Source organism: Hemiscyllium ocellatum, chromosome 20 (assembly GCF_020745735.1).
Source record: "Hemiscyllium ocellatum isolate sHemOce1 chromosome 20, sHemOce1.pat.X.cur, whole genome shotgun sequence".
Taxonomy (NCBI): Eukaryota; Metazoa; Chordata; class Chondrichthyes; order Orectolobiformes; family Hemiscylliidae; genus Hemiscyllium; species Hemiscyllium ocellatum.
The window spans coordinates 49,189,961-49,216,883 of NC_083420.1; the positions used below are offsets into that span (position 1 = coordinate 49,189,961).

General features: G+C 42.2%; 1 protein-coding gene across 2 annotated transcripts in view; it reads left to right on the forward strand.

The window, feature by feature from the left end:
- Positions 1-26,218, forward strand: part of LOC132825247 (mesothelin-like protein) — a 36,386-nt gene extending 10,168 nt beyond the window's left edge. For both annotated transcript variants that reach the window (XM_060840341.1, XM_060840342.1), the window contains exons 5-11: positions 4,672-4,853; positions 12,712-12,858; positions 13,299-13,432; positions 16,072-16,205; positions 16,748-16,842; positions 23,719-23,917; positions 25,547-26,218. In XM_060840341.1, the coding sequence (XP_060696324.1) occupies positions 4,672-4,853; positions 12,712-12,858; positions 13,299-13,432; positions 16,072-16,205; positions 16,748-16,842; positions 23,719-23,917; positions 25,547-25,641 (986 nt within the window). In that variant the 3' untranslated portion in view covers positions 25,642-26,218. The remainder of the gene's footprint in view (positions 1-4,671; positions 4,854-12,711; positions 12,859-13,298; positions 13,433-16,071; positions 16,206-16,747; positions 16,843-23,718; positions 23,918-25,546) is intronic.
- Positions 26,219-26,923: the final 705 nt, after the last annotated feature.

A 26,923-nucleotide genomic window follows, 5' to 3' on the forward strand; every position in this document is an offset into this window, starting at 1 on the left:
TTAGATGTATTTTAAACGTTGTACCTGTATCCACATCTTGATGTTGAGCTGGATGATAATGTTAATGCAGTCCTCCACCTGTAGAAAAATTCACATTTCCAGCCTCATTCCTGATGAAGGGCTTCAGCCTGAAATGTCGATTTTCCTGCTCCTCGGATACTGCCTGACCTGCTGTGCTTTTCCTCATCACCACTCTAATCTTGATTTTCATCTCCAGCATCTGCAGTTTTCACTTTTGTTTGTATCCACACCTACCCATTTAAAGTTCATTCCACACATGAACCATTCTCTACATTAAAAAATTGCCCTTTTTAAATCTCTCTCTCACTTTTAATAACGTTTCATATTCACGTACTTAGATAAATGTCTTTTAAACATTTTAACTGTACCTGTACCCACCAATTCCTCTGGAAGTTCATTCTAAACATGAACCACACTTTTGTGGAAAAAAAAATTGCCCCTCATGTCTGTTATAAATCTTTCTCGTCTTACCTTAAAAGTACATTCCCTAATCTTAAATGCCCCACCCTAGGAAAAAGATATCTGTCTTTAATCTTATCAATGCCCCTCATGATTTTATAACCCTCTACAAGATCACCCCGCAACCTCCTACACTCCAATGAATAAAGTCCCAGTCTCTCCTTATAACTCAAACTCTCCATTCCTGTTAACATCCTGGTAAATCTTTTCTGAACCTTCTTTAAATTAATGATAAAGTAATATTTTCTGACAATTGAAAATTTTCTAAATGCTCCATGGCCCTGCCTCTCCTAAGAAACAACAATTTCACAACAACATAATTGGGAGCATTGTTTCCTTAGCTTCTCCCCGATCACCTTTCTTAAATAGCGGAGCTATAATATTCCCTTGAAGGGAACCGTTCTCCAACTGAGTGAATTTTGGAAGATTATAGTATTTTTTAGACTAGAGTACTTACAGTGTGGAAACAGGCCCTTCAGCCCAACAAGTGCACACCGACCCTCTGAAGAGTAACCCACCCAGACCCATTCCCCTACACCTAACACTAGGGGCAATTTAGCATGGCCAATTCACCTGGCCATTTTTGGACTGTGGGAGGAAACCAAAGCACTCGGAGGAAACTCCACACAGTCAGTCGCCTGAGGCGGGAATGGAACCTGGGTCTCTGGTGCTGTGAGGCAGCAGTGCTAACCACTGTGCCACCGTGCCGCCCACAGTAGTTAGGGTATCTTCAATGTTCTCACCTTCTCCCTTTAAAACATTGATAATGGAAACCATCTGGTCTGTATATTTCTTTAATTTCTCCATTAACGAAGCTTACTTTTTGCTGAGTTCTTGTCCCTGATTCTTTATGCTTCCCAGCTGTTTGGCATACTGATCTTTGTTTTTACAGTAAGTACTTACTTAGCAAACTACCATTTCTGTATTTTCACCAACGTTACTGTGTCAGTTGTCAAGGGACCCCCAATTGCTTCTGATCTGTACCTAACCCATAATGTAATGTTAAACACTTTTTGTGTTGATTTTGATATTCACTGCAGGTTTCTTTTCATATTCTGTCTGTTGTAACTCTTATTATCTGCTTTGTCAATCTTTGTTGCTTTGATGAACTCTCGCATTTGCCATGATCAGGATTTTGTTTCCATTTTTCTATTGTTTCTCTTTAGTCTGTTACTGAGGAACAATGCTACAGAGGATTATAAAATCACAAGGGGCATGGATAGGGTAAATAGTCAAGGTCTTTTTCCCATGGTAGAGGAGTCCAAAATTAGAAGGCATGGGTTTAAGCTGAGAGGGGAAAGATTTAAAAGGGACTTAACGGGTGATTTTTCACACAGAGACGGTGCATGTTTGGACAAGTTGGGTTGCCAGAGGCAGTGTTTAGATTAGATTACCTACAGTGAGGAAACAGGCCATTTGGCCCAACAAGTCCACACCGACCCTCTGAAGAGTAACCCACACAGTCCCATTCCCCTATATTTACCCCTGACTATTGCAGCCAACACTATGGGCAATTTAGCATGGCCAATTCACCTGATCTGTATATCTTTGGGCTGTGAGAGGAAACTGGAGCACCCAGAGGAAACTCACACAGATGTGGGGAGAATGTACAAACTCCAGACAGACAGTTACCTGTGGCGGGAGTCAAGCTTGGGTCCCTGGCACTGTGAGGTAGCAGTGCCAACCACTGAGCCACCGTGCTCCCCCATGGTGGAGGCTGGGACAATTACAACATTTACAAGGCATTTGGATGGGTACATGAATGGCAAATGTTTAGACAGATATGGGCCAAATGCTGGCAAATGGGACTGGGTCTGTTTAGGGTATCTAGTCGATGTAGACGAGTTGGACCAAAGAGTCTGTTTCCGTGCTGTATAACTCTGACTCTGGTCTGTGTTGTTAATGGTTTTTGGCAACTACAACTGTTGCCATTAGGGCCTGAACTTGGTTTTGTCTGACTTTTAATCCTTCAGCTGCTCCTCAGTTGTTTTTCCCACGAACCGATTTGCTAAGTTTGCTGCGGACAGTCCCTATCGTGTCCCATTGAAATCGTTCCTCACCTAAATTTAAAATCTTTGGGAGCTGTATCATGTTTCTTCCTTTTTGAGCATTAAGTTGAACTTAACTCAGATTGTGTACTTTTAAATAAATATTCATACACTATTAGGTTGTTAATTCAATCTGACTCACTGCTTGTTATTAGGTCCCAGGATGAGGTTGAATGTTCCTGGTTTATTTTTGGTTCCGGAGTCTGATTGCAGGAGCTGTGTGCGTTCCAGCTTCCCCAGAACAAACCAATTAAGAGTCTGCCTTTGAGTTGCTGACCATTTAGGGAGGGCAGGCAGGGTGGCACAGGCATTCTTGCTGGAGGAACAATTTATGTCTAAAGAAGTCAGTGCATGTTGCATAGATGTTCATGAAGACTTGGATCTGTGATGCTGCAGGTAAAGCCCACAGAGACCTGGGAGCCTGGGTCCTAGCACTTGTCAATAATGACATGATTTCATTTTCAACCACTAAGGCCATTTGTTTTTTGGGCTGTAAATTTGGAAACTGGTGTATTAATTTACAATCCTGACCGGGTGCTCCGGTTTCCTCCCACAGCCCAAAGATATACAGATCAGGTGAATTGGCCATGCTAAATTGCCCATAGTGTTGGCTGCATTAGTCAGGGGTAAATATAGGGGAATGGGACTGTGTGGGTTACTTCAATAATTTGCTACCATCTCATGATTTCCAAGTACAATGGACATTAGCAATTCATTCAGTTTGTTCCTCACACTCTGTGTTTTTGTAGAAAAATTGCTTATCCAAAGTTGTCTTTCTGCTCCAATATTTGACCCACATATTTCCATTTCTCTCTCCCAATTTAATTACTGCTCTTTTTTTTAGTTTAATAACAAAAGCTAAAACCTCATTTCTGATTAAAAGCAAAACACTGTGGATGCTGGAAATTGGAAACAAAACCAGACAATGCTGGAGAAACTCACCAGGTTTGGTAGCATTGTGGAGAGAGAAACAGAACTCAAAATGTTTTGAGTCTGCTTTGACTCTTCTTCAGACTCTCCATCTCTCCTGATTGTTCCTCTACTGTCTTGCTTTTAATTTCAGATGTCCCTCACCTGACACCAGACATGAAAGGTGTTATCTGTCTATTGATTACTGAATCTCTATAACGATAGTGTTATCCACTTCTATACTTGGAACAGCCTTCTATTCTGATATCTATACTCTGAATATCCTCTGACTGTTGGGTAGAACTGGTTTCTGTGGTCCCTGTCTCTATCTGGTGGGCGGCACAGTGGCAGTGGGCAGCACGGTGGCACAGTGGTTAGCACTGCTGCCTCACAGCGCCAGAGACCTGGGTTCAATTCCCGACTCAGGTGACTGACTGTGTGGAGTTTGCACATTCTCCTGTGTCTGCGTGGATTTCCTTCGGGTGCTCTGGTTTCCTCCCACAGTCCAAAGATGTGCAGGTCAGGTGAATTGACCATGCTAAATTGTCCGTAGTGTTAGGTAAAGGGTAAATGTAGGGGTATGGGTGGGTTGTGCTACGGCGGGTCGGTGTGGACTTGTTGGGCCGAAGGGCCTGTTTCCACACTGTAAGTAACCTAATCTAACCTTTACTCAGTACGCCATCCTCACTCTGACCCTTTTGCCCTCTACAAGATGTGAATGACATCTGATGCTCAGGTTCTAATCTCCCTCCCTCTATCTATCAGAGTGTCTTAATTCAGAAACAGGAGTTTCACTGTCCACAGCGTTTCAGATTCACCAACACTCTGCAATGTCCTGGCTTAAATTGCTAACATGTACTTTTAGCTGCTTTTTTCCCCCTGCATTACATTACTAAGTACTTAAATCAAAAACAGATAAGGCTTGGAAATATTTAACAATCTATGGAAAGATAATCGGAGCAAACGGAATACATTTAAAACATGGGTTTAAAGAAACCAGGGACTGATTAAATCCAGTGACAGTCATTTCTGCTATTTTCCTGACTAACCCTAACCCCTGTCATTATGTGAATGGTGGGGATGATATTAGACATCCTACTCAGTAGTGGGCCAATTGATGCCCGTAAGTAGGTGATTAAATTCAAGAATTAAAAGAGTGGGAAGTAATTGTGTTCATTGGGAAACTAAGCTGCAGTTACCTTCCTCACCAGTTTCAATCTCTTTACATCCACAGGCTGTGACCTGGTCTTCATAACACCAGACAGAACTGACCATTTTTTGCTGCCATCGACCTATACTGTGGCCAGTCTGGATGCCTGTTTGAACAATAGTGTCCTGGCTGCAAACCTGACTGAACTGGGAAATTTAGCCTTTAACACAGATCAACTATTTGTTATTAAAAGAAAACTGGGAGAGGTAAGACTTTAAGGTGGAGACACTTCTTTTTACGGAAGAAAAACATCAGAACTCTGGAGAAGAATATCTACCTTCTCCTGTGTTTTTCTAGGTGTGTCCATGCCACTATAACGCACTCACACCACATTAATCTTGATTCTAAATGATCATCGTATGTTGAACAATTTTTTTTTGTTGTTCCTTTCACAATGTGAAGTTCCTATTAAGTTAATGACTTTCAATTAAATCCTAAAAGCGTCACGTCCAAGGCATTTCTCTAGTATCTATGTTGAAGGGAGTATGGGAAGGTGTGGCTGAACATAAAGATTGAAGGTCATGAGAGGGGAGGGGAGAGGACAGATCTTCCACCCATCATCATGACAAAGTAGATAATTCACAGTAATGTCCAGATAGGCCACATAAAAACCACTGCCAAATTCATTGTGAGCATGTGTTCTGATAAGGGATTTCCAAAGAAATTTCCAAAGAAATTGCTAAAGGAAAAGATAATTGATCCTTCCAAATGATCCATACTTGGTTGAGAAGGTCACTTGGGACTACAAAACAAAACGCTTTTTATTTTGAAATGTTTAGCACTGCCTCAATTTTCTTTCCTACTCTGAATCAACATTCATTATAGAATTTGCCAAATTTCTTTTCATAGAATCCCTACAGTTTGGAAACAGGCCATTTGGCCCAATAAGTCCACATCGACGAATATTCCACCCAGACCCAATCCCCTAACTCATGCATCTAGCCTACACATCCCTGAACACTAGGCAATTTAGCATGGCCACATCTTTGGACTGTGGGAGAAAATGGAAGACCCGGAGGAAACCCACACAGACATAGGGAGAGTGCACAAACTTCACGCCGACAGTGACCCGAGCCTGGGATGAACCCGTGTCCCTGACACTGTGAGGCAGCAGTGCTAACGTTGTGTCGCCCAGGCCCAGGCCTGCACTATGCAAGCACAACATGCTAGCCATGAACATGTTCCAATTGGGGTGGGGTTGGGTATCCATTAGAAAACCAAAGATTGTGTTACCTCCCATTTATGACATTTCCAATAGTACAAAGGGGAATCTCCACTCTCATGCTTCATTCTCTCACTATCGACTCCATCCCTCTTCCTTGCAACAGAGAGTTGTGATAAACTGGTTTGGTCACAGATTTGGTGTCATAAAAGATCCAGAGTTAATCTTCCAACCACACATCTGAGTCATGACCAAGTTAACACTGCTCAACATTGACCCTTCATCTAAAGGGAGCTCTCCAAATGCCACTCGTACCTCTACACTTCAGTGGGAGTGGTAATATCATTGGACTATTTATCTACAAACTCAACTAATGTTCTGGGACCCAGGTTCTAATCTTGCCATTGCAGAAGGTGGAATTTGAATTCAATTAAAAGAAATTTGGAATTAAGAATCTATTGATGACGATGAAACCATTGTCGATTGTTGGAGAAACTCATCTGGCTCACTAATGTCCCTCAGGGAACGAAATCTGCCATTCTAACTTGGTCTGGCCTACAGGTGACTCCAGGCCCATAGCAATGTGGTTGACTCTCGTCTGCCCTCCAAAATGGCTCAGCAAGCCATTTAGTTGAATCAATCACTATGAAGTCTCAAAGAAATAAAACTGGATGGATCGCCTGGCATTGACCTAGGCACCATTGGGTGGCACTGTGGCTCAATTGTTAGCACTGCTGCCTCTCAGTGCCAGGGACCCAGGTTCAATTCCAGCCTTGGGCAACTGCCTGTGTGGAGTTTGCACATTCTCCCCGTGTCTTCGTTGGTTTCCTCCCACAGTCCAAAGATGTGCAGGTCAGGTGAATTGGCCATGCTAAATGGCCCATAGTGTTAGGTTCATTAGTTAGAGGGAAATGGGTCTAGGTGGGTTACTCTTCAGAGGGTTAGTGTGGAGTTGTTAAGCCAAAGTTTCCATACTGTAGGGGAATCTAATCTAATCTCAAAATGTCAACAGCAGAAACAGCCATGTTGACCTTGAAAAGCCTCCTTACCAACATCTGGGGGCCAGTGCCAAAATTAGGAGAGCTGACTCACAGACTAGTCAAGCAATAGCAGAATCATCTCTTAGAGACAATGTCCCAGATACCCACCCATCACCATCCCTGAATATGTCCTGTCCCACAGACAGCACAGACCCAGCACAGGTGGCAACACAGTTGTGTATAGTTGGGAGGGGGTTGGTCTGGGAGCCATCAACATTGACAAGTTCGCTGATGACACTAAGATGGATGGAGTAGCAGATAGTGAAGACAACTGTCAAAGAATGCAGCAGAATCTAGATAGATTGGAGAGTTGGGCAGAGGAAAAGCAGAAGGAGTTCAATCTGAGCAAATGCGAGGTGATGTCTTTTGGAAAATCCAATTCAAGAGTAAACTATACAGTAAATGGAAAAGCCCTGGGGAAAATTGATGTGCAGAGAGATTTGGGTGTTCAGGTCCATTGTACCCTGAAGGTCACAACAGCAGTCAATAGAGTGGTCAAGAAGGCATACAGCATGCTTTCCTTCATTGGACAGGGTATTGAGTACAACAGTTGACAGATAATATTATAGTTGTATAAGACTTTGGGTTCGACCACATTTGGATTACTGCGTACAGTTCTGGTCACCACATTACCAAACAGAAGTGGATGCTTTGGAGAGTGTGCAGAGGAGGTTCACTGAGTATGGAGGGTGCTAGCTATGAAGAGAAGTTGAGTAGATTAAGATTATTTTCATTAGAAAGACAGAGCTTGTGGGGGGACCTGACTGAGATCTACAAAATCATGAGAGGTATAGACAGGGTGGACAGCAAGCAGCTTTTTCCCAGAGCGAGGGATTCAATTGATAGGAGTCATGAGTTCAAGTTGAGAGGGGAAACATTTAAGGGAGATATGTGTGGAAAGTTCTTTGGGCAGAGGGTGGTGGGTGCCTGGAATGTGTTGCCAGTGGAGGTGGTAGAGGTGCGCATGATAGCGTCACATAAGAAGTATCTAGACAGATACATGAATGATACAGATTCTTAGATAATTGGCAGGTTTAGATAAAGGATCTGGATCAGTGCAGGCTTGGATGGCCGAAGGGCCTGTTCCTGTGCTGAAATGTTCTTTGTTCTTTGTTCTCAGGAAGTCTCATGGCTTCAAGCTAAACATTAGCAAGGAAACCTCCTGCTGATTACCATTTTCCCTCAGTTGATTAATTTTGATCAACACTTGAAGGCAACACTGAGCATGGCAAAGGTTCAAAATGTACCCTTCGTGGGGGATTTCAATGTCCATCACCAAGAGTGGCTCAGTAGCAGTACCACTGAGCAAGCTGATCGGGTCCTAAAGCACATAGCTTCTAGACTGGGTTTGGAGCAGGTGGTGAGAGAATCAACAAGGAAAAACATAATTGACCTCATCCTGGCCAATCTGCCAGATGCAGATGCAACTGTCCATGACACATTGGTAAGAGTGCCCACACTGTGCAGATGACGTTCTGCCTTCACATTGAGAATAACGTCCAAAGTTGTGTGGCACTATCACCGTGGCTAAATGAGACAGACTTTGATCAGATCTAGCAACTCAAGACTGGGCAGCCATGATGCACTATGGGCCATTAACAGCAGAATTTTTCTCCACAATGTGTAACCTCATGGCCCAGCATATCTCCCACTCAACCATTCCCATCAAGCTAGGGGATCAATCCTAGTTCAATGAAGAGTGCAGGAGAGCATGCCTGGAGCAGCACGAGTACCTGAAGATGGGGTGTCAATCTGTGAAGTCATCAAACATGCTAAACAACATAAGCAGCAAGTGATAGAGCTAAGTGATCCCACAAGCAACAGATCAGATCTAAGCTCTGGAGTCCTGCCACATCCAGTCGTGAATGGTGGTGGACAATTAAACAACTCACTGGAGGAAGAGGCTCCACAATTATTCCCATCCTCAACGATGGAAGAGCCCAGCACATCAGTGCAAAAGATAAGGCTGAAGCTTTCACAGCAACCTTCAGCCAGAAGTGCTGAGTGGGTGATCTATCTTGGCTTCCTGCAGTGGTCTCCAGCATCACAGGTACCAGTCTTCAGCCAATTTGATTCACGCCACATGCAATTAAGAAGCGATTGGAGACATTGGATACTGCAAAAGCTATGGGCTTCATCTTAGCTTCTCTCCTGAAAGACAGCACTTTGAACTTTGAACAATGCAGCCCTCCCTCCAGTGCCTCAGACTTAATTTTGCCCTCATGTCCTGGAATGGGAGTTGAGCCCAAAACCTTGTGACTTAGAGGGCAGGGTGCTGGCACAGATTGTCTAGTGTCCATATTTACAGATAACTAAAATTATATATAGGATAGTGAAGAAGGCGTTTGGTATGCTTTCCTTTATTGGTCAGAGTATTGAGTACAGGAGTTGAGAGGTCATGTTGCAGCTGTACAGGACATTGATTAGACCACTGTTAGAATATCATGTGGAATTCTGGTCTCCTTCCTATCAGAAAGATGTTGCGAAACTTGAAAGGGTTCAGAAAGGATTTACAAGGATGTTGCCAGGGTTGGAGGATCTGAGCTACAGGGAGAGGCTGAAGTGGCTGGGGCTGTTTTCTCTGGAGCATCGGAGGCTGTGGGGTGACCTTATAGAGGTTTACAAAATTATGAGGGGCATGGATAGGATAAATAGACAAAGTCCTTTCCCTGGGGTTAGGGAGTCCAGAACTAGAGGGCATAGGTTTAGGGTGAGAGGGGAAAGATATACAAGAGACCTAAGGGGCAACTTTTTCACGCAGAGGGTAGTACGTGTCTGGAATGAGCTGCCAGAGGATGTGGAGGAGGCTGGTACAATTGCAACATTTAAGAGGCATTTGGATGGGCATATGCATAGGAAGGGTTTGGAGGGATATGGGCCGGGTGCTGGCAGGTGGGACTAGATTGGGTTGGATATCTGGTCGGCAGGGACGGGTTGTACTGAAGGGTCTGTTTCCATGCTGTATATCTCTGTGACTCAATGACTCTATTAACAAGGGAAAATTTTAAAATGTTAGTCTTAAGTAGAAGGCTAGTACACAAAAGGGAGCAAGTTTTGCTACAGATAAACAAGCCCCTATCAAGCCATGTTTGATGTAATATATTTGATTATTAGCAAAAACCTTGGAAAGGGATGTATTGACCTTGATTGGATTGCAGTGTAGATTCAATCTCTCTGACAAAAAGCAATGTATGCTAATACAATTGAGATTGATAGAATTTTTACTAGTCTCAGATATTAAGGGGAAATGGGACTGAAGTGGATGGATAGATTTAGTAACATATCAGTCATATTCTGACTGAATGGCAGAACAGGTTTGAAGCACTAAATGGCTTGTGCCTGTTCTTAAATATGATTTAGTTACACTGAAGCAATACGTAGCTATGCTGACATCTCTATAATGACAGCTTTTTAGGTGTTAAATCTCCAGTCATTCTCTTCATTAATATTGTATTGGGCATAAGGCATCAATGTAAAGTTGTCCTCTAACATAGTCAAGTCAAGCTCATCAACAAACAAAGCAAGTGTAGAAAGAAAAAGGTCGAGGAATGTTTGGAGGCACTGGATAGTGCAAAAATGAAGGCCCTGATAACATTCCAGCAATAGTATTGAAGACTTGGACTCCAGAACTTGCCACTCCCATAGCCAAGAAGTTGCAGTACAGATAGACAACTAGCTTCCAACCGACAATGTGGACAATTGCCTTGCACATAAAAAAGCAGGATAAATCCAATTCAGCCAATTACCACCCCATCAGTCTACTCTCAGTCATCAGTAAAGTGATGGAAGGTGTCATCAACAGGGCTATCAGGCAGCATCTGCTCAGCAATAACCTGCATGGTGGGGCCCTATTTGGGTTCCACCAGGTCGACTTCCACCAGCTCCTGACCTCATTACAGCCATAGTTTAAACATATATAACAGCTGAATTCCAGAGGTGAGGTGAGAGTGACAGCCCTTGACATCAAAGCCTTTTTTAACCAAGTGTGTCATGAAGGAGCCCTTCATGGAATCAACTGGTATCGGGGTAAACTCTCCAGTGGTTGGAGTCATACCTGGCATATAGGAAGATGGTTGTGATTGTTGGAGGTCAGTCATCTCAGCTCCAAGACATCTCTGCAGGAGTTCCTCAGGGTAGTGTCCTAGGTCCAACTTTTTTCAGCTGCCTCATCAATGACCATCCCTCCATCGTAAAATCAGAAGTGGGGATGTTTGCTGATGATTGTACAATGTGCAGCACCATTTGTGACTCCCCAGATACAGAAGCAGTCCACTTCTAAATGCGACAAGATCTGGACAATATCCAGACTTTGCATTTGTGCCACACAAATGCCAGGTAATGAACCTCTCCAACAAGAGACAATCTAATCAACAGCTCTTGACATGCAGTAACATTACCATCTCTGAATCTGCTGCTAACTACATACTTGGGGTTACCATTTACCAGAACCTCAACTCAACTTGCCACATAAACACAATGGCTACAAGAGCAGGTCAGAGGTTAGGGATACTGCGGCGTGTAGCTCACCTTCTGACTCCCGAAAGTCTGTCCACCATCCACAAGGCAACAGTCAGGTATGTGATGGAATACTCCTCACTTGTCTGGATGGATGCAGCTCCAACAACCCAAAAAAAGCTTGACATTATCCAGGACAAAACAGCCGGCTTGATTAGCACCACATCCACAAGCATCCGCTTCTTGTACAATCACTGATGCTCAGTAGCAGCAGTGTGTACTGTCTGCAAGATGGACTGCAGAAATTCACCAAAGTTCCTTAGACAGCACCTTCCAAACTCAACACTTCCATCTAGAAGGACAAGGGCAGCAGATACATCCGAACACCACCCCCTGCAAGTTCCCCTCCAAGCCTCTCACCATCCTGACTTGGAAATAGATCGCCGTTCTTTCAGTTTTGCTGGATCAAAAGTCCTGAAATTCTCTCCCTAAGGGCATTGTGGGTCTACCAACAGCACCTGGATCATGGAGGTTCAAGAAGACAGCTCACCAAGCACCTTTTCACGACCAACTAAGGATGGGCCCATCCAGCAACACCCACATCCAATGAGTGAATAAAAAAACCTCCCTCCTTAGTTTCATGACCTGACTATTCCAGTGCATGGATGTCTAGCTAGTCCCCACATGCTACCCTCCATAAATTTGAGGCTTTGAAATTCACTTCCATATCTCTCTGCCTCTCCATTTCCCTCTCTGCCTTTAAGAAAAACCTCTCTCACCAATCTTCTGTCCATCTTCACAAATATTGCATTGCATGTCTAATTTTGCTTTATGGCTTTGTTTCTGTGACGTACTTTAGAATGTTTTATTACATCCAAGGGGCTACATAAATATAAGATTGAAGTTGTTGTTATGGGGAGGTGGTGGCATACTGGTAATACCAGTGGGTAATGGACTAATGTTCTGAGGACATCGATTCCAATCTTATCACAGCAGCTTGGATTAAAAAGCTGGCCTCATGGCACCTATATGACCGCAGTCACTTGTTGTAATAATATGAATGTCTCTTCACTAATGTCTTTTCAGGAATGAAATGTGCCATCCTTAGCAGATCTATATGTGATTTCAAACACAATGCAATGTTGGTGACTCTTTACTGCCCATTGGGCAATTAGAAATGGACAAAAATACTGGCCTAGTCTACAACATATACATGCCATGAAGTATATTTTTAAGAAATCTCATACATTGTGCCAGCAATTATTCAGTTTTCCATCACAGAGCAGAAGAAGAGTCATATTGGACTCAAAATGCTAACTCTGCTTCACTCTCCACCTGACCTGTTGGGTTTCCCTTTGTCTTGAAATGTGCCTTGCTATCAATTTATGCTTAAATATTCCAACACAGATATACCCCAGAGGACTTCCTCAAGAAGAGATTAAGAAGTTGGGAATAATCCTTACTGTGTACACCATTGATGATATCAGCCAGTGGAACATAACAGATCCTGATGTACTTGCAGAAGCAGTACAGAACACTGGAAGTGCTGCAATGGTAAGAAGCTGCACTGGGTTTACAAACTCTCACTTAAATGGTATAATAATTCCTGTGTCATAGGAATAGAGCCTTCAGCCAATTCAGTCATTCCGTTAGATCACAGCAGGTCTATATAACTTTTGTTCAACAGTAATAAAATTCTACTATCCAAGAACTGGACAATCCAACCCATTGAGACTGAGATTGTTTTATTTTGAAGTTGCTCTCCTCCCACCTCCTGCATACTCCTATCCTTAAATTCTTTCTCCTGTGAATATTGGTCTGAATCCCTGATGAAGATTGCTACTCAATCTGTAATCATTGCTGCAATGAGGCAGCATACTCCAAATCTCGACTACTCGTTGTATGAGAAACATTGCCTCCCAATTGCCTGTTTCATTTGCAAATCGCTTTGAGTCTGAACCAATCTCTAATTTGAAATATCTTTCCGGTTTCAGACTATTGCATTGCGGTCACACTATCTGAAAGGACTTGGGGTATTAGATGCAACTGCATTATATGTAATTGGTGGCCCAATGCTGTGTACAGCCAGTGAAGAGAAACTAGAAACCATTTCTCGCACTGAGCTCAGGTGAGTGTTGCATTCTCTGAAATGTATCATTTTAGCACATCTCTGATGTAGGCTTTGCCTCCAATTAAGCTGGAGTTTGGTATCTTTACACCCTCAGGTACACGCTGTGAAACAGTGATGGTATATTGAGTATCTTTTAACAGTACACTGACATACCATCCTAGAGTAGTGGCACTGAAGCCTGTATTCTTCAGGTTAAACGTTAGCACTTTTCTTTGTAGCTCAGCTGGCTCGATGAGTGGAGTTTGGTGCAGAATAAAGCCAATTGCATGGGTTCAAACCCCTTACTGGTTCTGGTAGTTCAAGGGGTTCTGCCTCCTCCCCTTATCCACACTTGTAGACTGGTTTCCCTCCAGCCAGACCTAACTGATTGACTCTCTTTAGTGGAGAGAGGTATCTATGGTCCTTGATGGCTCTTCACCTATCACTTCTTTGCCAGTTCAGCCTGTCCAGTAAAAATACACAAAAGCATCTGATAAAGAGCTGGAAGCATGCACAACAACAAATGCTGACTTTTACCACAACTTGCCTTCGAGCCTGGGCAGCGTTAAACCTGAGGATTCCAGAAAGTGTCAGTTAAAACATTACAGTAGCAATTATGATAGCAATTAACAACAAAGGAGCATTTCATGTGAGCAGGTGGCTCCTTGTTCGGGGGGGTCAAATTAAACACTTCTGTAACGGGTTGGATTATGATAAATGTTTCTAAGAAAATCACTTACCTTTACAGAGCACAACCTCAGCATATCCTAAAGTGTTGATGCTATTGACAAATACAATAGGCAATTTCTGCACAGCAAATTTCCACTCAAAGCAGAGAAAATCACAAGGTAATAAGCTTTAGTGATGTTGGTCAAGGAGCCAATATTGGCCGGGGAGAATGTCTCTATTGTTCCTGGAATAGTGCTATGGAATTGTTTACATAGAGTCATACAGCACGGAAACAGGCCCGTCAGTCCAACGCATCCATGCTGACGAGATATCCCAAACTTAACTAGTGTAATTTACCTGCATTTGGTCCCTATCCCTCTAAAATTTTCCTGTTCGCATACCTGTCTAAATGTCTTCTAAATGTTGTAATTATACCCACCTCTACCAATTCCTCTGCTAGTTCATTCCATGCATGCACTACCCTCTGTGTGAAAAATCTATCAGACAGGATCTTCATTTAACATCTCTTAAAGTTGGCACCTCTGACAATACAGTCCTCCCTCAGTGCTGCACTGAAGTGTCACCAGCATTTTGTATTCAGTTCCCCCAGTGTAAGACTGACACCTATAACCTTGTGATGCAGAGGCCCTTTGCCATTGCTGTGTGATGGTTTTGTTTCTAATCTCTTTTTATAGGTCTGCACATTGTTGTCTCCGACTCATATGTAAGCAAATAATTGTATTTGAATCTGTTGCTACATATATCCAAACTTGTATATCTTCTGCCTAATGGAAAAGGGTGGGAGAGAGTATAACCAGGGTGGGAGTGGTCTTTGATTATGTTCATTGCTTACCCAAGGCAGTGGGAAGTGTAGATGGTGTCAATGGATGGAAGGCTGGTTTGTGCGATGGACTGGACTGTATTCACAACTCTCTGTATTTTCTTGCGGTCTTAGGAAGACTAGTTGCCAAACCGCACTGTGAAGTATCCAGAGAGAATGCTTTTTATGGTGTATCTATAAAAATTGGCAAGAGTCCTTTCAGACATGCTGAATTTCCTAACCCTCCTGAGGAAGTAAAGACTTTCTTGACATGTTGTGTCAACATTGACCAGGACAGATTGTTGGTGATCACCGCTCCCAGGAACGTGACGCTCTTGACCATCACCACCTCAGCACCAATGTTACAGACAGAGGTGTGCCCTCCACTCCGCTTCCTGAAGTCAGTGACCAGCCCCTTCATTTTGCTGATGGAGATTAGTAGTCTTTGTACCTGTCTTGGAAACGAACATCCCTCTCCATCACCTCATTAATAAGATACATATCAACATTTTAAACCAAAATGAGGGTGCCGAAACCGTCTGGGGTCATGAGCTCCATGGTAACAATGGCTGCTGCGGGTGTCTGACCGAGTTCAGCTCTAAAAGGCAGCCATTCTCAGGACAACCCAGTGCCCAGCTCTCACAGATCTCTATCCTGCACCCATTGGGGTCCTTCCATCTCCATTCTCACAGATCTGTACCAGCTCCCCACATTCACCATTCTCTCAAATCTCAATGAGTGGTCAGAACAGTTTTCAAGGCTCAAGAATGGGGCCATGGTTTGAAAATGTTTGGAAAACACAGTCATAAACTCTGATTAACTTGCCTCTCGAATGGTGAGCCCTGGCTCCCCACTGTGCCCATTCGCTAACCATTGTGTTAAATGGTTAGCGAATCAAATCTGCTGTCGAAGCCCTGTTTCTCTGGTTTCTTCAAAAGCACTGTGCCCCCTAGTGAAGTCGACATGGTGTCTTCAAGTAACCAGTTTAAAGGTTAGATTATTACTACTGACCCAAGGCAAGACATGGACTAATGAAGTTCTCTGTAAAATGAGAAGGACATAGCTCCTCATTTTGAACTAAGGGAATATGACCGGTTTTAGTCAACATACACAGTACCATCATTCTAAAAAAAGGTTTTAACGTAATGTCCTAACCATTCTGTCACAGGAAAGTGAAGCCACTTGATATTTCTGCATGTTCTCAGGCAAAGAAAGGAATAATGTTTGGGATTGCTAAACATGCATTCCAGCATCACACTGCTAACCGGCAAACCTATTATAACTCGATCAAACCGTATCTTGGTAAGTAATATTACAATCTGACAAATTTAGTGTCTAGGTTAATTTTTTGAGGATATTGTTAAAGTTGAAACATTTAACAACATTCACAATATTTAATAATTGCAATATTTCTGTTTTTCTTTCTGAATTTTTTATAGTGGTTTTAATTAACATGTATTCATGTTCATACCTCATATTTACAGACACTCACATTCACCTTCAGAGACACATGCTGCATGTACTGACACACATTCACATACACACAGACTTTAACAGATATGTATGCAAACACACATTTATAGACACATTCACACACCATTCACATACACAGACTCACATGTAAACATGCACATAAATATATTCCCACGCACACACATACATTCACACATAGGCACCACACTTCCACACATGTGTACATGAGCAAACACACATACACACATTTCAGGCAAATGCACGCGCACACATTCACACACACACATTCTGACACATACTCACACATATTAACACAAATGCATAGACACACATATACATGCTGAAGTAACAGTCTTTCTATTTTCCTGAAGACGGTGCTACAGCAGCTGACCTGCGGATTTTAGCTATCAGCAGGATCAACATGGACTATGAAACATTCGAGAGACTCAATCCAGCTGAAGTAGAAGTAGGTGCCAATGGAAAGTTTGAATTTGTCCTGAGCTCTTGGGTCTGCATTTTTATTTGAAGCGCTTTTGTTATGGATTATTAAGTGAGGCAAAATAATGAAACCTCCAGTCTAGTTTCCGAGAGCTGAAACCCAAATTCTTCTCTCAATGTTTCGAGCTGATCTTTCCAGCTCCCATAATGGTGGAGTCAGAGGCGACTGAGAGATGAGGAAGTGGGTCAGCTCCCCGGAGGCTTTCCAGCTGCCAGAGCTGTTTCCCCTGGGTGGGCAGAGCCCACAATCGGCTGCCCAAATCCTGGAGCTGGGCTGCCAATTAAGTCGATTATGGATGAAATCGGGTCTGATTTGGTGACACACCAGCACTTTGTCAAGAACAGAGTGCCCATTTCACTTGTGGAGTCCATCATCTCCGTGGAAATAGTCTCCCTGCTGACGGCAGAAGAAACCATTGGAGATGGAAGATCCACACTCAAGAGAAGAGACTACTGGCAGGAAAGACCATACCCACAGCCCAGCTGATGCCATTAGAGGGATTGCCCCTCTGATTCAGGAGTCCTAATCATATTGCCCGGAATAACTTTAACTTTAACTACCTGCTTCTGAGAGCACTTGCAGGTGGAAGTGCCCACATAGCCTCTGAAGTATCTCAGCAGCACCTACCTCTACAAATGAGACCACTATCTGCTCCTAAACATTCCAGAGTGAATCACTTTTGCATTCCGAGGGCCAGTATTAAACGTTTAAATGCCACATCATAAGGGTTTTATTGTGGCTGCAAAATAAACGTATCAAACAATTATTTGAAGTATTGATTCCTGGGAGCAGTGGGTGCTTTATGTACAAAGAGAGATATTTTTGTACAAGAATGAAAACAAACAGGAAATGGTGTTGAGCTGGGAAAACACACCTGCTGCTTGACAGCCCTGTTTTCACTCAGAATGTTGGCCTGAATTGCTGATTACTATAATCGGATCTTTCCCTCACATACTAAAATAGGAACTTGTACACACACTCAAAATGAAATTCTATGCAGCAATGTAAAGTATGTATGAATCAAGCCAGACCCCCTCAAAGCATTTCAAGAAGGTAGCCCTGACCCCACCTTTTCTAGTTGTTGTAAGCAGATGTAAGGTGGATATTCCAGGAGTGATGCAGCTGAGTGAGTCAAACCACTCGGTTTTAAACAAAACAGAATTTATTTACAGACTACCAAATGAAACACAAGAAACAGATAGTAGAATTCAGAATAGCAGTTATTTGAAAATCCGACCCAGATTATATCCCCCGCAGCTTAACAAAGAGCTGTTCTGATTTCTGACAGCACTCCATAGACACACCCCTTGGTTAAAAAAAATGTAAATTCAAACACAGGTTCTTACAGGAGAGAAAGACTGTAGAGAGGATCAGCCAGTGATCATTGGCTAAGACATGGAACTTTTTTTTCCCCCCAGCAGCTTCTCAGGGTGCCCAGCTAAAGTCTAAACCAAATTAGAAAAATTCTTGAACTCGGAGAGCTGGCCACTCCCCTTTCATTGTACAAGTATTTTTAAAACAACCTAAATGCTCTTTTCCTTGATTGTTGCCTTAGGCAGCATCTGTTGGCCATCATCAAAATGGCCTAATCCCAGACAAATCGGAACCTCTGCCTTTTACAACCCCTTTTGAAAAAAAATCCAAGGACAACATAACCTTGTTATAGGAGCAGCAGCATCACAACATCATGTTCAAATGAAGGGCTAGAGCGTGCTGGCTACCACACTGGCACATGTCAGTTGCTATAGGAACCAAACAAGGGCAGCGCCCAGGGTTTCAGATGTGGTACTGAAGGACCTGGGCAAGGAGGTCCTAATGGAGAGAGGTTGTTCTTTACCGGTAAGGGATCACAGTTATGCCTAGTGTCCTGCAGCATCACAAGCTGCTCTCCCTAGCCTCACCTACTGCCATTCCTCACACACAATACAGGCAGTAAGGTGCTGATGAACAACCACTCCCTCGATATCTTCTGGTACCTGCCATAATGAAGCTGCAAGATGGAGTATTACAGTGCTCCTCTTTATCGAGATGATGGCCTCAGAGAATTCCCAAAACACCTGTGGATAGTGTTGCTGACACCTTGAATAATTGGTCCAGAAAGTCTTCTCAACACGTTTCAAAATCCTGCTTTAAACTCTAGCAGTGATTGGAAAGTAAGAGGCGATTCAAAGCTTTAGATAGTGCTTGAAATCCCCTTCAGTAAGAATACGCTCTGTAGCTCTCTCTCTAAATCTGTCCACCTCCTCCATTAAGTAACTCCTTAAGCCAGGTTTTTGGCAATCTGGCCTTCTCATCTCTGTTGAGCATTAGATCATAATTATAAGATCATTAGAAAAGAAACAGGAATTGGCCATTCAGTTCGTCAAATCTGCTCTGCTATTCGATAGAATCACAGCTGGCCTTTACTCCAGTTGCCTCCCAGTTCCCATAACCCCTAACTGTCTTGTAGATCACACCTTCAGTACTTGCAATCACTCTGCCTTCACTTTAGCTTTTGAAAGAGAATTCTAAAGGCTAACTGCCTCTCAGAGAAAGAATTCCTCCTCATCTCAATCTTAATTAGACACCCCTTATTTTTGAAACCTTTCCACCTAGTTCTCGATTCTCATGGGAAACAACTACTTTGTTGAAACTCCTCTGAATTGGAATGTTTCAGTGAGATCATCTCGTATTGTTTTAAACTCTGGTGAACACAGGCCCAACCTTCTCAACCTTATCTCATACAACACTTTGACTTAGGAATCAGCCTAGTGAACCCTCTGAACCACTTCCAATTCTCCTAATGTAAGGAGCCCAAAACTGTACCTGGGGCTCACCAGTGCCCTGTACAGGAATGTTCCTACTTTTGCACTCCATCCCTTCAGTTGCCTTCCATATAGTAGATGTGCTATCATGCTACCATTTGACATACAAGGATGCCAAGATCCTTCTGTCCCTTATTATTACACTCTTGTGAAGCATCTGGATTTATTTTAACACATTAAAGGCCTTGTATAAATTATTGCAGTTACTTATTCCCAGCGAGCTGCTTGTTGCTCGGAGAGGAAATTAGATCAGGTCTTCTCATCGTCAAAGTGACAAAGACCCATCAATCCTTGGGGTGGTTGTTCTAATTGCACATTTCAAGCCCTTCAGCTGGTTGGCAGCTTGTGTTCAGTGCAACAGCTCAGCATGAGGCCACGTCGGAGATTCTTCAGCATCTGAAGGTCCAGGGGAAAATCACCGCCCTATTTTAAGGCAGAAAGATCATAAGCCAAATTTTACACAATGGAACTGTATCATTAGCTTTCTTGTTATCCGTTCACGTTAATTTTCAATGCTTTGGAAAGTTCTTCATAAAGCAACTCAGTTAAGTTTAGTTTGGGATGTTCCTTCATATTGACCATACTTCCACAAAGAAATACCATCATTTCCTATCATGAGCGAGTTACAAGTGCTGATCATCCTTTTTAAATGCTAATCTTGCATTGGCATTGCTAATTACTAGCTGTCCTAAGAAAGGAGGGGGTGGACCTTTCCTTGTACTTCTTTGCCAGTGATTGAACATTGTTAAGTACAAATCACTTTGGAAGAGAGTTAGGAATCAACCACAAAGGAAATCAGGAAATGCTGGAACCAGGTCTGGCAGATCTATTCCGAGAGAAATAGAGGTAGTGATTCTTCCTTCAGATCTGTGAAAAGGAATTGGGTTCAGAAAAGATTTACCAGGATGTTGCCGGGTATGGAAGGTTTGAGTTATAAGGACAGGCCAGATAGGCTGGGACTCTTTTCACTAGAGTATAGGAGGTTGAGAGGTGACCTTACAGAGGTTTATAAAATCATGAGGGGTCTGGATAGGGTGTCTTTTCTCTAGGGTCAGGGATTTCAAGACCAGGGGCCCTGTTTTTAAGGCGAGAGGAGAGAGATTTATAAAAGACATGCGAGGTGATTTTTTTTTACACAAAGGGAGGTTTGTGTGCAGAATGAAGTTCCAAAGAAAATGGTGAATGTGGGTAAAGTTACAATGTTGAAAAGACATTTGGATAAGTATATGAAGAAGAAGAAATGTTTTGGAGAGATATGCATCAAGGGCAGGCAGATGGGGTTAGTTTAGTTTGGGAGTATGGTCAGCATGGGCTGCTTGGGCCGAAGAGTCTGTTTCCATCCTGTATGACTCAATGAGTAGGTTTTAAGCAAGTGAAGGGAGGGAGTGTTAGTAGGGGAAGATCTGTGACCTGTGGAGGACAGGCCCCAATAATTAAGAAACATTTCATTGGTAGTAATGGACAAGTAACAAAACTAAACACATGCCTAGATGAGGTATCGATGGCCGGACTATTGCTCTCCAACTGAAAGGTAAAGGGAATAGGAAGAAAACAAGAAAAAATCAAACCATAGAAAAGAACATAAATCCAATTGGGATCAGAGATTATAATCTAAGTCTACCATCTAGAAGGCTATAAAGTGTCCAGTGTAGTGTGTGTGTGTGTGTGTGTGTGCGTGTGCGTGTGCGTGTGCGTGTGCGTGTGCGTGTGTGTGTGTGTGTGTGTTGAACTTGCTTCAAGCTTCCTTGGAAGACTGTAGTAGGTCAAGGTGAGAAAATTAGGACAAGGCAGAGATGACAGGTGACAGGAAGCATTCCATGTTTGGTTTTCCCATTGTAAAGAGGACAACATCAGGAACATTGAAGGAGCTCAGTGATGTTACCAGAACTTCAAGGATCAGAATATAAGGAACTAACTTGCTTTTAAAGACTTGCTTTTACTCTGTTATAGAAATGAAAGGGGTAATTGATTGGAATGATGGCAAGTTTTAATTGATAAATCAGGGAAAGTTTTCCACAAGTGGAGGAGTTTAGGATGAAGAACATCATCTTAAAATCAGAACCAGCTAATTCAGGACAGAATTTATGAAGTATTACTGCATGAAAGGAGTTGTTGAAGTTTGGAACTATCTCCCTCAAAACATAGTACATGCTGACTCAATTAATACTTTTAAATATCAGATTAGAAGATATTTTTAAGACTGGGATTCAAAGGGATGTGGAGTCAAGAGAAATGAATAGAGTTAGCATAGATAGTAACCACAATTTCACTGAATAATGGAACAGACTCATGGGGCTGAATTGCCTACTCCCGTTCTTACATCCGATTGGTTGCCGCCAGTGGATTCTTGGTGAACTTAAAATGATTATAACAAGAATACACAACACTTAAAAAAATACTATTTCAATTTCCTTCTATGCCATCACGAGAGCAAGAGTTCTAGATCACAGACAGTAAAAAAAAGCGATGTATTTTGGCTGAAACAAGCCTGAAGTTGGACTGGTAACCTGATATGAACTAGAAGAGATTTGCAGTGTTTCACCGTGCAGCAGGCTGCACAGGAAGCTGTTTTTACAGGTCTTCCTGGTGATTATCTTCTCAAAGTAGATGAGAAAGTGAGACCTACTGAGCTTATGCTTAGAAGAACTCCCACGGTGTTTAAATCCAGCCTTAAAACAAGATAGAGAAGCTGGAAAAGAAGAGAGAAATCAAGGAAGTGGTAATGCCTGCAGACTGGATTAGCAGCATGGTAACACAGATTAGAACAAGGAAAACTGAGAGCATGAGTTAATCCAAATGATTTCAGTTGAAAATATTGAAGATATTTTACCCCCAGTAAGCCAAAGTGTAGGTTTTATTGCCCTGAATAGAGGATGGATACTGGCAAATGAAACTGATGAAACCAGGACTTGTCTAACCAAATTCTAGTTACCATTGGGGTGGCACAAATAATTAGATATGTCATTTGGTATTTTCCCAGCTCCAGAAGAATATTCATGTGGACCAGCCAATTATATTTCTAGAGTAGACGGCAATTGTGCCCGTCATTGGATGTGGACAAATGTACCTACCAAAGCCATGGAAAGTAGACTAGTCCAGTGACTAATGTCATGCTGTAGACAAACTACCTCTCCCAGTGGTACAAAAAAAAGACAAGAATAGTCACAGTAGTGAGTCACAAAAATAAAGTGAAAGACAAATTTTGCTTTGACAAAGTTGCCAAATCATTGCCAGAATTATTGATCTGGTTAGAGTGAAAATATTCAACACTCTCAACAAAATTCAATTGACTGGGCAATTTGAGACTGGTGCAGAGATACTGTCACTTTGATTGTAAACAGTGAAATGAGAATAAGCAGCTAAACCGACATCACCACAAACATCATTATTTACCTTGAGAAGCTGCAACGTCTAACGGCTGATGAGAAAGGAATGACAGTACTAACTGCACAGGCAACAGAGTCTATCATCAGTAAATGGCTCAGCAACAACACCACTGCTGTAACACCTGCCACAACAATGACATTTGCTGGCGAAGGAACACCACCTCAGGAATAAACTAAAACAGATGCACAATCGATGATAATTTGCACTTATACCATTAGAAAACTTGGATGCTTCAAAGATGACGCATGCAATGCATGACCAGAGATAGCCAAAGATATACAAATAGGGTTCAACAAACAGCTTTTGTTCTGAAAACGAATAATGCTGGAAATCACAGCAGGTCAGGTAGCCTCTGTAGTGAGAGAGAGCAAGCTAATGTTTCAAGTCTGGATGTTTCTTCATCAGAGCAAACAGTTTTGTTCATGAGAGATCATTTTCTTTATAGATCATGGATTTTGGATAACTTGCAATTGCAAATGATAGTGCAGGCATTTTATAATATTTTTTTCAAAGAAGGTAGTTTGGGTAAATCAACTTATGAACACATGATACACTGTGACTTCAGATGTGGTTAGTCTCAGCTTAGAGGGGGTGGTATTAAAGTAAGCGCATGGGATACCGATCAACTTACAGGATTACTGATCTCTTTCAGAAACTCTCTGCTCAGAGACTGCGTGGGCTTCTTGGTAGAAACCTTAATTATCTGAAAGAAAATGAAAGCCAAGAAATAGTGCGGCGTTGGGTTGACTCACACACAGCAGCTGAGGTGATGAGTCTGGGCATTGGACTTCGAAAAGGAGAATCTTCAGCAGAACTGGGAACCTTTCCCTTTCAGGATTTGCTGATACCAGGTGAGGAGGGATGGACAGGTTTTCTTCTGCTCCCACTCCCTGATTGACCACAATGAGTTTTGGAATATTTTAGAAAGAGTGCTGGATTGCCAATTCTGCCTGTATTTGACTGCTTGTAGTAATTAAATTGGGTAGAAATTCTTGCGTTAACATGTAAAGGGTTAGTTTTATTATTGAAACCCATTCTAGAGATATATTATAAACATATTAAAAATGTACTATTAACGCCACCTCCCAACAAGGCAGAAACACACTTAGTCCCCATGCGAAATGGAAACACAATTTTGCAGAGTATCAGCTGTGAAATTTGGCCAAGTGAGAAATAATAATCATAAATAGAATCATTAAAGGTTCATTAGTTGGGTCCAGATGTTTCGGTTTTGTTGTATCCGTTCATGAGATGTGGGCATCACTGCCCAATCAGTACTTATTGCCCATCACTAACTTCCTTTACCTTGAACTGTTGTAGTCCATGGCATGTAGAGGCACCCAACAGTGCTATCGGGGGGCAAGTTGCAGGATTTTGACCCAGCGCCAGTGAGAATAAAAGACAATATCATTCAAAGTCAGAAGGTGTGTATCTTGGAGGGGAACTTGCAACTGGTGGTACTCCCAAGTGTCTCTGCTGCCCTTGTCTCCTTGGTAATAAATGTGACAGGTTTGGAAGCTGTGTCTGTTGATGCATCTTGGCATTGTGCATCAGAGGCAAAGGGAGCAAATTTAAAAGGTGGTGATTATTTGCCAGTCAAATAGGCTGTTTTGTCCTGGACGGTGTTGAGTTTCTCACTCACTGTTCTAGAAAATTTGACAGCTATTAGCAGAAAGTCTCTGTCTGCTGTAGACACTTTACTCAGGAAAAGGGGGTGCCGAACGTAGATGAAATGTTGATGTGAGAGAGGGTCCAAAGTGGCTGCCCTACTGCAGAATCAACAGTTGAACTGTAAGCTGAAATCCAACCCACACATACCACAAAGCAGTGGCAAACATGAACCACTCTCTGTCTTGGCCGACAGAAGTTCAAAAATGTGTGAATTCTGAAAGATTAATGCAAATCTGCAGTTTTTGTGTCTCCCTAGGGTAGAATGTGAAGTAACAGATGCTTCAAAAAGTGTCCATTATTTATTTATCATAGCGGTGTGTTCCTTTAAAAAGGTTTATGAGCAGCTGATAAAACTGCAAATTAACATTTCACATCTTTATAACAGAATGCAAGTTTTTTTTACATAAGTCATTCTCCACACTGAGGAGAATAGTAGGTACAATCAGGTTTGATTGATACCATCATGGGAGCACGATGCATGTATTTTATCTGACAACTGTGCTGTCCCTAAGGATACAAATATTTACTCCTTTCAATGCTCAGAACTACTAAGGTGGTGATACTAAGGTGTCATAGTCACAAAAACTTCCATTTATAAATAATTACCTTAAAATGTGCATAGAAAAAAATTAACAACCCATTATTTTACACAATTGGAATACAGAATGTAAAAGAAATTCAGTTTGAAAAGTGAACCCCCTGTTCTTCAGTGTCAAGTGATATTTTGAAAAGATGATATTTTACACTAAAAGAAAATCTTGAAAACAGTTGCACAGCATAACTATTTACAATGTGCTTCTTTATTCCAGATTATGCACTAAATAATTTAGCTTCAGTCAAGAACAACAATCTTTTGTCTTCCACTTACATTGCTGTGTTGGGAATCATATTGCAGTATGTGTGATAACTGGGATTCAGCCTGCCTATGCTGTCTGGCATGTTAACTGGAAAATACCAGAACTTCTGGCATTAAGAATCTGGAGAGGGATATGCATACAAGGTGGATTCTGTTTGTAACAACCCACTCTGGGCTAGCTTTGACATTTTCTAGACAAATCCATGGCTGGGTACAAATACAGGTAACAGCTTTGGGTTGTCACTGGAAATATAGTGAACTTCCTTGGATGTGCTCCTGATCTGCAGCAATAATCTTACTGAAGTGGTGTGGGAACCCCATTTTGAGATGAGTTCCAGGGAAATTCTCAGCTTGCACCCTATTTGTTTATATGGTCCGTCAGTAAAATTTCAAGCAAGGTCCAGCCAGGGCCTGAGGCCTACTCAGGCCTAACCCTTGTCACTGCCTTTTCCCCTGCTTATCATTAAAACTTGGTCAGTATTTACGTAAGATCTTTTCTCTCTTTAGAGTCGAGGGGTGAGATCTGGGCTTCTTTCCTTTGCATGGTGTTTGTAGTGAAAACACAAACGTGTATGTAAAAATAGCATAATCTCATTATAAACATTGAATAAAAGTGACTGAAGAACCAATTGTGTCATATCTTGGCTTTTCACTTTGTCATTAAAGTAACTCTAAACCATGTTTGTCATTCCTGTTTGATGGACTCCTTATGGAATAGATGCATAATAATATGCAAAATATTTTCCTTGACTCTTTACAGATTATAATAAATACCTTTGATTATGAAGGGATGTTGTTGCTTAACCGGAATACACGTAGCACCATGTTCTGTGCAAAGCCCTGTTCCAGGTTAGAACCAGATTACTTCCTTGAAGGTGACAATAGGGCCACTGGCCATCCTGACTACACACCATGTATCTCTACATAAATGTCCATCACTCTTTCCCTATACTCCATCCTATTCAAGCTACCACCTAACCTGTTATAACAGTCTATAGGGGGAACAAGAATCAACATAATGCCTTCTCCCTGGGCCTGACCTGAGCCCACTTGTTCCCAGTGACTCACTGTGTGCAGGTTCCACCTTGTCTGCTGCCCATCAAGATTTACAAAGTGAACATTTCTGAGGTGATAACTGCGCGTGCCAGATAGCATGATGCTCAGTCATTCTCTGCCCTCAGCCTCGGATACCACTGGCTGATCAAAAGGTAGTTTTTGAGTATTTTCAAGCATACATACAGCATGCATTCACTACTTTTGTCTGCTCTGATGAAACCACTGATCTTCTTGTAGCACTGAATCCGTTTGTTCCTTCTTCCTTCACAGTGTG